At 41.5% G+C, this 13,973-nt stretch overlaps 1 protein-coding gene across 3 annotated transcripts in view; it reads right to left on the reverse strand.

Annotated features, from left to right (window-relative positions):
• The window catches only part of MED15 (mediator complex subunit 15), a 61,564-nt gene that overhangs the window by 8,359 nt on the left and 39,232 nt on the right, over positions 1 to 13,973 (reverse strand). For 2 of the 3 annotated variants that reach the window (XM_019506878.1, XM_019506877.1), the window contains exons 8-10: positions 12,245 to 12,346; positions 6,946 to 7,065; positions 482 to 624 (exon numbers count right to left, since the gene is read on the reverse strand). In XM_019506878.1, the coding sequence (XP_019362423.1) occupies positions 482 to 624; positions 6,946 to 7,065; positions 12,245 to 12,346 (365 nt within the window). The remainder of the gene's footprint in view (positions 1 to 481; positions 625 to 6,945; positions 7,066 to 12,244; positions 12,347 to 13,973) is intronic. The other variant, XM_019506879.1, reaches the window with a different exon arrangement.

Consider the following 13,973-nt stretch of genomic DNA (forward strand, 5'->3'; position numbering starts at 1 on the left):
CCCCCATGGCCCAGGGGCATAACAAGCTGTGCGGGGCCCGCTTCCCTGTCCCGTGGGGCCCGCAGGAGGGGCAGCGATGTGGTGGGAAGGGCGGTGGGATGGGCAGCAGCTAGGCCTGCTCAATTAATCGACATATTTTGTTATCCAGCATCCTCTATTCCTGGGGGATGCCAGATACCAATTTTTACCATATAGCTAAATCAGAGTAGTCACAGAAGATAAATGCAGAGAGGACAAAAATACGAGCAAGACTTCTTCAGGTTCCTTGAGATGACTGCCCAAATTATACTACTGAAGAAGGTTCCCCAGCCCTTCTTCAGCCCTGAGGACACTGCTGAAGTTCAACTCCCTTAAACCCTACTAGAAGTAATCAAGGTTAGAGCTTAGAGATGATTTTGTTTCAACTTCCCTTCATATCCATGACAATCTGGCAAGAATGCCTCCAGCCACCACTAAAATCTGAGGTCATGTTCTGACGCACCTGACATTTGAATTTGGCTGGGAAGTTGGTTGCCCTGGCTGTGGAGATGGTTGTGGCTGAGGAGGTGGTGGCATTGACTGTGGTGTCTGAGCTTGCTGGACAGGTGAAGGGGATGACATCATGGTAATGTTGTTCTGGCTGACCTGAAAGAGAAAAGAATGTGATCAAGAAAGAAAGTGTATTCATCATAGGAAACTATCTAAAAAGCTAAAAGCTATGGTGAGAAGGTCATCTTCTGGCCTATAAAAAACAGAAAATGTTAGTTTCCTGAGCTCCTCCACAATGGACAACCCTACCCACATCTTTCATTTCTCCCTTGAGATTGATGGGAATGGTTTGCCCAAACATTTAACAAGTGGCAATAAAATCCCACAAAACTTGTATTACTTCAGTTTTTATGATTGAGCTCCTCCTTCCCCAAACCAACTGGTTTAGATTCAAATATCAAGTGTTCCACACAAGCAATTTTCTTTATTAGAACTAGAATAAATAGGTCAGAAAGGAGCAGACAGTCCTGGTTTGAGACTTTATGACCACAGTTAAAACCGCCTTTATTTTGGCTTTTGAATTGCAACCTTCCAATCCTTCTCCTAATTTTACCTATGGCACAAAATAATTATCCTTTAGGTTGATGGTGAAGGAAAGAAGTACGGAGAGCAAACCTCAAGATGGTTTGCTCTATTATTCAACTCTGGACATCTGGGGACTCTAGAGATATTTTTTGTTAAGTGATTAGGTGAAAAAGGTAGAGTATTTCTAAGTCTTTAGAACAGAGTTGGTAACATATGTCCAAGGGGGCCTTCTGCACAACTCCAAGGACTTCAAGTCCACAACCTCATGAGAGGAAAACTCTGTGCACAATAAAGTTTATTCCTTATCTTGCAATTAGAAGGTGATAACATTGAAGTTGACAGATTGAAAGACCACAGCATATTTCTATAATCTTGTGGTATGAAATTTGCCAGATTGCAAAGACCGTGCATGTTGACACCACACTACCTCCTGGGCTTGTCAGGTATCTTCTAGTGGGACTTTTTTTAGCAGCCAACAAAAAATCCAAAAAGTCCCAACCATTTCCAAGTGAACAACTCAACAAAATCCATGTACCCCAGGTACTTCATGGGCTGTTTAGATTGGCAGCTGTCCCTTATTAACTCATCACCCAACCCAATGTTTCCAAAAACCGTGATATTCAGTGAGGCAAATAAGTAGTATGAGAATCTACTACATGCACACAGGGCCACACGGTGTGCTTTGCTTGAAATGTCATGTCTTAAGGGTATGGAAAGCACTGAACTAACTGGCCGTCTTCGCCCCTTCTTTTTAGCTTTTACCCCTTGTGCTACTTTCAGAAAGTAACAAGTTCAAACTTACTACATTCCTACAGATGATGCTTCATAAAGAGAGGGATCAGAGAAATACCACCCCCCCCCAGCTAACACGAAGAATACAACCACACAAGGTAAAAGATAAAGTAGGTGGAACAGAAGGAACTGTCATCTTGGGCTAGAAAAAATAATAAGCCTAAACAATCCCTAGTTAAATGAAAACCTAAGGCCTCTGAACTAAGAGACACTAGCTGACCACCCAGTGGGCTACAGCTTAAAATCAATGGCAACATGACATACTGTGGCCTCATTTCTACTTTCCCACTCCTTTCCTATCCTCTCAACTAGCACTTTTAACATGCTATTTCAATCTCTTCCCAGATTCCTTGAGACATGTTACACCTTTTCCTCCAAACAAGCAATGACGTAGCGTGCACTAATTTTTAAGTGAGGGGGAACATTTGCCTGTTTGTCTCTTTGCAGCTCTTGAAGAATAAATGTTTGGGACTGAATACTATAACTCTGCCTCCTATGTGTGTACTAAGACTGGTGGCGACAAGAAATCAGAATAAACACTATAACCATACTCCCTAGTCCTTATGATTTTATTTGTAATAATTTAGCTTGGCAGACGATTAAGAGCTGAACCCGAACAAAGGCTGCATCTATTCTCAATTTTTATGTCAAACTAAGGCAGGTGGCCTCATGGGCTTAATTTTCAGAAGGTGAATGAGCCTGCCTTTCTAAAACCCAGTCCTTCAAAGTGTATCAGGTTTGTCTTTCCAAACTATTTCTAAAAATTTAAACTTGCTCTTTTGGGCAGGAAGGACGTTTCACTAGGATTTCCCCAGATTTAATTTCCCAGTCTGTCACTTCCTGTTGAGATCCTTTCTTCTGGTTTATCACCCCTACTGAGCACATAAGATATGGCAGGTTGTTGAAAAGGAAAGGACAAAGTGTGGTGTACACACAGGCACAATCTGAGTGAGTTCTTATAGCTCTAACTCATTCCCAGAAAGTGTGTGTGTGTATGCAGAGAGCCCCTCCTTTAAAACCTGCTTGCTCTCCCTGATAAGTTCCCTTGGACAAAGTTGTAGCTCAGTGTCAGATATGCAGTAGGATTTCACAAAAAGTAGATTTAAAAAAAAAATCCCTTCTGCAGCCCTGAACATTCACTACGAGTACAGTGCCACAGGAGACTACATGCAGACCTATGCTCTTACAGCCCACCCCCAGCACTCAAAGCTGAAGCATGCACACTACTTTCTTTCCTAAGACAGCACCAAAGTAGCCACTTACAGCATCTTTGCCCACCAGAGGCCATCCTAGATGCAAATATCTTTTGATACATCATCCTACAATTAATTTTAGGATTAGATTATATAGTTTAACAGAGGGAACCTTGATTTTTGCAAGTCTCGTTATAACTGACTCAGACTAGCTCAATGAAGTCCAGCTCAATGGGACTCTAGGTGTGCACAATAATGCTTGTATCCATCAAGTCTGTAGCAAGTCCAAAATTATCCCACATTTTCAGAGGGTAGGACATTATGATGCTACATAAACCTAGGACCTACCTTTGGAATGCTGAGTTTCAGGCAAGGAGCTGCACTCAGGAGGAAGGGCTAGTATGAGTTTCTGATCCTGGTAGCAAGAATGGAAGTACAATGAGCAGAAACTAATGGCAAACAAAAGCAGACTGCAACCACAGGGAAGTGAGAGTTGACAATGAAGAGGCAGGTGAAAACCCCTTGAACCTCACCTACAGCAGGTTCCTTTATCAGTCTGCATCCTTACTTGGTAAAAGCCAAACACCTTCAGGAGGTACAGCAGAAGGAGCAGTATGATCGGTTGCCAAAGACTCTTCTGGAAAAACAAGCCATTCCTGTGAAAGCATTTCTGCTACAGAAATAAGTCAGTCCTTTAAAAGGGAATCTCACCAGGGAACGAGAACACTTTAGGCCTAAAGGAAAACTCCAGTGAGCATTTACATTGCAATATTATAGCTTTAATGCCAGTAAGCAAAGCCCTATGTATTCTGGACTCAAGTTTTATCTACATGCCAGCCTGCTTTGTGCCAAAATGAAAATTCTGCAGAAGCACCAAGTGAGTGACAGACAGGTTTTCACATTCCCACTTGGATCATGATCCTTTGTGCTATTTTGATATTAAAATTCAGTTTTACTCTATTCCTTAACTCCCAGCATGCCTGAGGTTTTTGTACTAACAATTAATAACTGCACTGTAGAAGCTGAGGCTATGAGCTATTGTGAGGAAGCTGGAAATTTTTTACACTAAAGAATACAGGAGAGAATTTGGGATTAGTATATTAAGCTTTTATTTTTAGCACAAACAATTAGCCAAGTATTATTCAAATAGGAAAGAACTGATTTTTACTTTAATTTCTATCAGAAAACGTCAGTCAATCCAAATATGTGAATGGGAACACTCACATTAGAATTAAGAAGACCCAATAATATGGTTTATATTCAGCTCATTCTTGGTAGCTGCTCAGCCATAAGGACTAAAAGCATAACTCTCAAAATTAAGAAAAAAATCTCAGTTCTAATTAATCAACAAACTCAATTACTATAAAACTGTTGAATACAATCCCCCATCACCCCACCACAATGCAGTAAGCAATATTACTGCTGCATTGTAACCAAGATCCTAGTGGTGAAGCTATTCTTTTGAAGAAACACTGAAACCTTGTGGCAACAAGGGTATATGCTAGTCATGGTACACAGGAAAAAGGGAAAGCCCATATTACATAACTACCATGTCTGCACAAGGCCTTTTCTTCAAAAAGGCATTCTTAAAATGCAATTCCAAGACTCTTAACGTTGGTACCATCTTGAAATACTGAGGTCAAGGAGAAAATATTTCTATAGGCTACCAATAACCAGTTATTATTAAACAGTTCTTTTCACCTATGATTGGACCCAGCAGCAAGACATCTGAAGACCTGGTAAGGGTAATGCATTTAACTAACAATATTGTTCAAGCATTCCTCTCCAAAGCAGAGCCCAAACGCCTGCAGGACCATTAGGAACAAGTTCATCTGAAATCCAAGCCTAACTTTTTGGAATCAATTGCACCAAGAGCAGCACACAAATTACACACTGCCCCTGGAGCTACTAATTGCCAGTCAGGCAAGTGCATTCTTTCCATCACTATTAAATTACGGCTGATTCATCTCACCATCTTTCAAGAGCTATTTCAGTATGTCCTGTGTCACATTACATACTTCCTCTCTTCCTGTCTTTGTTTTCCTAGTAATCCATTATTTTCAGTCTCTCATACACAACTAGATGCAGTTTGCACAGATTCACTCAATTAATGTTACAAGTTAATACCCAGAAAACAAAGGAATTTTAGCACTATGGGTCAAAATATGGGTAGATGAACTAACCAAGTAGCATCCTCCTTTTTTGGTTTTGCTTTAAGGGATGAATGATGATCTGTGTTACATCCCAACGGGGTGGGGAGGGGACAAAAAACTGATTAACATAGCAGCAGCAATGTTCTTGGTTTTATTCCAGCTAACAGTCAATGACTATTCAACTTCAAGCACAAAAACAGCAGTGAATGCATCTACCAGTGTCTGCAGTCCACTGCATCCTTCTGTATTGTGTTCCACCTTAGCCAATCCTTTTCTGTAGTATGGTGTGCCATCTATGCCCACCACTTCAGCAGCAACGGGGGCTAGAATTTAAAGTATTCTTTATGGATCTCAGGTATACCAGAGCTCCAGGATTTTCTAGCACAGAAAACTTAAAAGCAAACACTGGGAGGATGGGAGAAACAACTTTTTATCATCCATTAACAGAAAGCAACACTACAGAAGCTGGAATTGTTTAGCTAGCACCAACTCTAGAGGTGATGGTTTTATGCACAAGACCCGCTGAAACACTTGATGAACAGCAGGAATAATTGACCCCTCACTTTCTGCAACTACATGAGATACCGTCAAATCAGCAACACTCAGGCAGGGCTGGGTGAGTAATTATAAACCAGACCAGTGCATGATTTCCTAACTAATTCAGATAGCTACTGTGGGACTTATTGCTGCAACAATACTGGTAACAACGTAAGTACTCAACACTTCCTCTGCTTCATTTATAAAGTCCCCCTCCCCCTGCTCCATCTCTCTTCCTCCTGAGATGGCATTTACCCTGGATAAGAAACAACCATGAGAAAAAGATAGCAGTGGTCCTAGTCTGTTAAGATAGCTATGGTATTCTGATCCTATCCAACAGCAATTTGTAACAGCCAGCACCAGTCTGCCTAGACATACTTTTCACTGGGGCAAGACCACAAAGAACCTATACTGTCTCCTACATTGTACTGTAAGAGAAAAGGCAAAATTCAGAAAACTTCCTGAATGAAGGGGTAAGTAAGAGTCACGCATGGAGGAATTCAGCATAATTGCTTGGGGTAGGATCATACGTTATTTGCCAAATGACCATCTTATTTCCATTATGGATTGCTTGCAATCAGCACTTTTACTGGAAACTTTAAAATGTCTTTTTTTTCTTTAGTTCAGATTGTTTTAAATAGCATTTCTTGTTTCTGTATGAGGTGCTAGGACACATCCAAATTTCTGTTCATGAAAGAGGCACTAACACTAGTTAGACTGATGCAGAGAATAAGCGAGTGTCAAGCAAGCTTCTGAACACAGCTAAGCCCATTCACTGCAGTCCTGAACTTGAATCCTACTACTCAAGTCCTGGAGCCCCTCTTCAACATGCAGTGTTTTGTGATGTGGACAAAGATTAAGCAGAAACCAAAAATTCTGTTAATTTGAGACATGAGCCAAACATGAACGTGGAAGTTTTAAACCTTACAATGACACCTGCGCGCCATTTTAGCAATGTTTCTTTTGATACCCCAGGCTCTCAAAGAGCTTCCAATTAGAGCGTATAAGATACATTTTGGATGGGCCTGCTCCAAAAAAATAAATAAATAACAGCCCAACACCCTAAATGACCAATAGCAATCATCTATATTCTCTGCCCTTTCTAGATGGATGGAAATAAAAGTGAACGCCCCTTAGTTTGAGGACGAGTACTAATACAACCCAAGTACTGAACGCCTTGTAATCCCTGACACGACGTGCTTCAACTCAGTAAATACCTGTGGCATTTGCTGTCCGCCCAAAGGAATGGAGCTTGGAGGCGTGGCAGATACAGCTGTGGTAGGCGGGAACCGTGGTCTTATTTGCATCCCACCTCGGGCCATAGTTGCGGTGATCATCTTTGAGGACAGAGGGACAACAGACAAAAGTAATCGCAAAACAAGAAATGCAGTGCACTGGCAGGATGAGAAGCACATGCAACCTCCAGGGTGGGGTGGGGGCAATCTCTACAGTGATCTCTCCTCCAGAGATGAGCCTGATGTATCTAGTTTACAAATTAAATCCCCTCCTTCATATACCCTCCATTTCCATTTGTAGAGGGCATCCAATGAATCTTAGATACCTTCTGTAGGCTGATATCTAGATTCAAACATATGGTAAAAAAGGCAACAACAGCATTATCATTTTTTTTAAAGTTTTCCCAAATTTTGCCTGACATCTTGATATTCTAACAGTATTGGAAACAAGGGCTCTAAGATTGCTGTCAAGAATGCTCAATACAAGAAGCTTCTTTGTTCATATAGTGCCTTAAGTCTTGTTTCTGAAGTCCTCCTCCCTATAACAGATTCATCAGAGGATTGAGAACCTACAGCAATAATACGTGTTGCAGTGTTCAGCATAATGGGAATTGGAGGACATTTCAACAGCAACCATTCCTAAAAATCCTCCAATGAATCCTGCCATTGAGTAAGCAAGACCTCAGAACAAGGTGACCTATGGCAGTATAATGATTCCAAAGAAGAGGCTTCCATCATTGCAACAGAAAGGACTTCTTGGTTTAACAGAAAGGACTTTTACTTCCTTGCTTCTTACCACAACCCTGAGCCTAAGACAAATGTATAGTCATAAAGATAAAGACTGAATTGCCTTTGGATGGGCACCCTTTCCCCTTTAAAAAACTAACCAACTATCACATAGTCACTAGATCCAATAAAATAAGATTGCCCTCAGGTTTCTTCATCCCTCTGATTCCTAAATTGAAAGGGCTCAGAAAAATCCCTTGTAATATAAACATCACTTGGGACACATATTGTAGGTCAGTGCTAGAGTGGCTTTATATTTTAAAGTACTATTAGGGATGAGCTACTCTCCAGAAATATCTATACAGGGTCCTAGTTCTAGTAAGCCAGACAGATTAATCATATATACACACAGAGTTCTCTGTTATTTAAAGTACTATAATTATTACACCAGATGTGCCACAAGTCAGAAGTCTAGTGCAAATTTTACAGAAATTTAGCACATTGTTACCACCAAAGATCTCTGGTTTCCAATTTCAGGCATCTCAGAACAAAGAGATCCTTTTTACTGCTTTGACTGAACTGGTGACAGAACTCTGTCGCTCTCTTTTTTCCAACCCACATCTTACTAAGGACACTGGCAAAATCGAACTAGTCTAGCTATGAAGGAAGTCCCCTTTCATTGAATGATTGTAGGCATTCTTGCTTAGTGTTCTGTGTCAATGGATTGAAGCAGCCAGCAACATGTCTCTAGAGAGTCAGAGAATGCATGTGCTTACAATTGTTAAAATAAATAAAATTTAATTACAACACAGCAAGACTTTAAAAGAAAAGCAATAACTGATAAAGAAAATAGCATCAAATTCAGCATAGCTGTTAGTTCACAACATCAGAGCAATGAGGTCCCCTTCCATCCAAGCAATGAGGGATGGTCAGAGACAGAATTTTGAAAGGTAAACAAATGAAAGCTTCAGATACCACACACACATGCGCATATACACACACAGCATGCAACGGCCACCACAAGCAAACACAACAACCCAGCATTGGCACAAAGCACAGGTGGATGCTACAGAGTGCAGTGAAGAGCTACAGTTATCAACATGAGAGCTGGTGGAGCAACACAACCCTAACAAAAAAGGGAAATTGCTGGCAAAAGAGCTAACCCTTGAGACACAGTCACCCCATCAAACAGACCCACATGTGCAACTTTGAGGGTCCAGGAGTGCATGTCAAAACTCAGGGATGTTTTGCTGAACCGCACATACCCTTTTGGCTCCATTTCTTGTGCCACACCACCAAAGTGTGCAATAGAGAGAATTTCCTCTAGTGTCAAGATAATTAGAAACCAACTCTTTATTAAGGAATCTGGCAAATCACTAAGGACCAATACGACAAACTCTTGATTGAAAGACTTCTTGCTGTGTAGGTGTTTGAGGGTTTTGATTTTGTTTGGGGTTTTTTCTGGGTGGGGGGGAGGGTTGTTTGTTTTGTTTTTTAAATAAGAGTGTGCTGTTGGAAAGGGAGAAAACATACCATTAGATTACACTGAGGCCATCACCTAGGAACAAGGTTTTCACCTCTTGACATCTTTAGAGGTGTTCAACAAATTACTTATAGATTTCTGTTGGGTCAGTAAGAACTCCTGCCCCTTTGGTATTACAGTGATAGAAAATGGTTCAAGAGATTGCTGTTGCTTTATGCAAGCAAACAGGACAGCCACGTGTCATCAGCAAGGCTTTCTGTTGTAAAAAGGGAAGGTTTCTGTGAAGATGCTACTCCTCTAACAGCTTCTGGAGGCGACTTTATGCTGGAGGCAGGAAACATTCTTGACAGTCAAAAAAACAGGACACATTAACTGGAGGAAGAAAAGAGTCCTATCCCAGAGATGGACAGAAGAGAAGAGGGAATTTTCCTTCAGGATAAAGGGAGAAACCCCATTATTTGATATTTTACATCAACTTGAATATAAGAGCTGAAGTCTTAAAACGTACAGATTTGTTCTAAATGCAGTCAAATCCCTAGGTTTGAGGATTCCCCAAACACCAAAAGCTCATGGAAAGCATCATGCTGGCATCACCAGATTGATGGTAAGCCAGCTCCTTGTTTTCCAAGAGCAACAAGCAAATCTGCATTCTGTGCATCTCAAGTCACAGCAGAACAGAGCAGCTTAAACTCTGTTCAAACAAATTCAGCTGGTCACTGGTCTTCACAGCAATTCTGTCGTGCTTTCTGTGGACAGTGGTGACTAGGACACTGCACACTCAATTTACCTGCTCCATCAGTGAGCACACTGGCATTCACATAAGGAGTTGGATTGCTAAGCAGCAGAATGCTCATCTATCTAAACAGTTAGTATGACCACTGCAGAGAAGAGTTAAATTCCTGCTCTCATTTAATTTCATCCAAGGTAGGACTTCAAACTAACTTTAGTTTCACTCAAAAGATGCTGGACAGAAACTTCAAGGAAAAGGAGACAATATAACAGCATTGATTCAAATCCCAGGACCATTTGAGTCACAAGGCACAGAAGTCATATAAGATATGAGTGTTATGGTTGGGTTTGCTTATAATAAAACTTTCTCTGAACAGATAACTCAAAGGATCATTATACATTTTTAGAGGGTTGTACATGGAATAAAGAGTATTTTTATAAGAATAAAAATCTATTTCTCTAAAGAAACCTAATCTTATAAACGAAAGACAATTCAATCATTCAATCAATGCTCTCAAGACCAGAACTATATTGAAATATTCAGCACCTAAAAATATTGAAACAGCAAAAGTTTTTAATATATACAATACTTGGTTATACCAAGTACAAAAAATATATACTTTGTTATTGGACAGAACAGCATTAATTGAATTTTAGTAGATTTATAATGTAAAAGCATGGTTATAATTGGAGTTTAAGGGAATAAGCCTACCCCCAAAATCAGATCTTTTCTGCACCCCAACAGTGACCGATACCAAGTTCTCTCTAAATTCAGTCTACATGGCTATGTAGCTGTGATGCAAAACCAGCTGTCAACCACCGTATCACCAGAAGCTTTCCAGTAGCACTGTGGTATGAAGCCACCTGTACAGGAATTCATCCAATGAAGCAGGAATTAAAACTGCCCCACATGAACACAATCCATCTGCTTATGAGTTGGAGAGAGTATCATTAAAGGAGTGAAATGGCAGGGTCCTGATAGCCATCTCCTAACTGCCTGTAGCTCCCACCTGGAAGTTATTCATGAAACAAAAAGGGGAAAAAAAGTTTTCAAAGCACATGTTTAAACTGTAGTGGATGGATTCTGTGTTGCCGCCAGTGCTGTGTCAGCTGTACTTACCACTGTTCATCTTTCATCTGGTGTCAACATAATGCAAGAAATATAAAAGGCCCAGGATAGAAAGAGGTGCAATTGCCTAAGCAGAATTTAACAACCAACAAGATGGTGTCTTTGGGCCATATTAGGCTATAATCATAAGACACGATTTTTGGTAAAGACCTGAGGGATATAGGTGGGAAAAACCACTAACTGTCACACCTCACCCTACAGACAAACTTTAAAGTGCTGAAGGGATTTGGAGTATTAAGGCCAGCACATTAGTACTGGCAGGAGCAAGGCACTATGGACAGAAAGTCAGGAGACCCATGTTCTATATATCCAGTGCTGTCACTGACCCTGAGCCACCATTTTCCCCACCTGAAAACAGTGATAATTTTACTTACCAGTGTTTGTAAAATGCTTTGAGATGGATCACTATAAATGTAAATCACTAAATATTATATCAGACTCTTGGGAAGGTCCAGTGACTGCTTCGGCTCAAGCCCAAAGGACTTCTTCCCTTTTAGTGCTCACAGAGGATCACAGTCACCATGCCTACAGAGTGCATTTCAGGGTAAGAAAAACTGTGGGCTGGTCAATGAGTCCCACAAGAGATACCAAGCAAGGACTTTGCATTTGTGATGAGTTTACATGTGCCATTTATCTCAACAATTCACATCCAAGCTAAAAACAATCTACATCTATTACCCATGTCACTCAGAACAAACGGGAGGGAAACAGGATGAAAGGAAGTAAAAGGAAGTGGTAGAGGAATGCTTTACTACCTATGCTACTATTTTTGTGCTTGGCACATGGAAATGAAGGGAGATCACATGTGAGTTAACACTGGCAGGCACAGATTCACAGAAGAAAAGTCAGTTCACATGAGAAGGCAGTCATCGAAGGAAGTGTTATGAAAGGAGAAGTGAAACACTCCAGGAACCAACAGTTAGACCTGTAGCACAATCACGACAGGCAGTCTTAATGACGTGCATTGCTATGTCACTACAGGCAACAGTATCTGACCTACTCAGGACAGGCATGCACAGAGAGGATGACAATGAAATCCTGCCTCCAACTCATGGCAAATGGAAACAGTGCGTAATAGCCCATATCTCCTCCAGAAAGAGACAGCAGATGTCAGACCCTCATCAGAAAGCCACCAGAAACCCATCTCCATGCTCAATTTTAGCATGCACTCACTACAGGCCTGCACTAGTGACACTGGCTCCAGAGGTCCTTACCTGCCCTGAAGCTCCCATCTGAGCAGCCTGGGCCTGAGCTGCTTGGACTGCTGCCGCTGCCTGTTGCTGCTGCTGCTGCTGCTGCACCAATTGAGCTCTTACCTTAAGTATTAAAAGAAAAAAAAGGGAGTAAGCAGGCATAACTGGCTATGGCAGAAGTGACCTTTCTATTGCATTATATCAACCATGTCTCTGGATGTATCCTTCAGTTAAGAGCAAACAAGAATAAAGTCAGGTATACAGTTACTGTGATCATGTCTGACCTGCTTTATGAACATACATACTCCATTCCTATGAGTTAAAATAAACCTTCCCAACGCCAAATAGCTCACCTTTGAATTCCCCTTGCAACTCTTTCCCCATACTGCTATTCCTATAGACAGCCTCAGTTACCAAAGGTACCCGAGCTGGGTTAATTTCAGTCAAGCACACAATATTAAATGCCTGTACATTACAGCTGTTTTGAATTACTGTGCATTTCACTATGGCTATTGCAAGTAGGCAACATGTCAAGGGTGCTCCTGGCAAGCAGGAATGCCTGCTGAATAAGTGCATTACTTCATCCCTTTGGAGCCAAAAACATAGTTTCTGCAGTAGTGCCAACCTTCCCCCCTCAATAAGGTCAAGAGTGAGGAAAAGCCTAGAATTAAAACTGACCTCTTGCCTTCTTATGCACAGCACCCATAAACTCATATATCCCATACTAGGTCACTGTCCACAGCAAACGATCAGTAATGTATCATTTGGAAAAGCTGCACCATAAATAGCACAACCTACCTCCTGGAACAAAGCAATAAGAGATGCATGACAGAAGGGGGTGGGGGGAAGAAAATACCCTGCCTTCATTCACTATTGTTACTGTCATCTTTGCAGTCCAAGTAATGACATCAAGTAACGATTAACTGTGGAAAGTTCAGCCAAAATGGTACATTTAAGCTGAGAAAGATTTGGTTATAATTGTTTTCACTTTCTTACAGACAGATGCAAGATGGACACACTCCAAAAGCACATGCATTTATGCGTTTGGACATGTTTTCTCATACTCTATAACAAAATCACCATTCATCATGAAGATGAGTCTTACCATACGAATTTTTAGAAGTGCAACATCTTATACTTCTAGCAAAATAAGAGCCAAATTTCAAACACTAGTTTCTTTCTGTAACATACAATAGGTTTCAAAGGATGCATCTACATATGCTATTAGTAGGCAGCAATAAGCTCCGGCACATATCATGCTGGAGTTTACTGCTCCTGAGCGCCACATTCACTAGGGCTGCGCGAAGCTTCGGTTGCCGATTCAATTCAGAGGCGATTCGGCCCAATTCGACGGCCAAATCTCTGAATTGAATCAGGAGACTCAATCTCTCTGAATTGAATCAGAAGCCTCTGAACTGATTCAGAGATATTTGACGATTTGGCCATTGAAGCAGCTTTATATGCATTTTCTATGTACCTCGAGGTACCCAGTACAGCTTGTGAATGCTGAGATGGTGGGGTGGATGGAGCGTCCTACGGGAGCGCAGGGGAGTCCCCCATGCGCTCAGCGGCAGACCCTGAAGTGGACCAGAACTACTTCTGGTCGCTTCCAGATCCACCACAGAGAACATGGGGGCTCCCCCCACCACAGTGACTGGTGCCTCCTGGGTCTGGGGGGGCACCCAGGGCCACCTTGCAGCTGATTGCCAAGCCAGGGGAGGCTGGGGGCGGGGAGAGAGAGAGTGGGGGG

This window comes from Gavialis gangeticus, unplaced genomic scaffold (genome assembly GCF_001723915.1).
Source record: "Gavialis gangeticus isolate Ggan-Ray unplaced genomic scaffold, GavGan_comp1, whole genome shotgun sequence".
In the NCBI taxonomy this organism is placed as follows: Eukaryota; Metazoa; Chordata; order Crocodylia; family Gavialidae; genus Gavialis; species Gavialis gangeticus.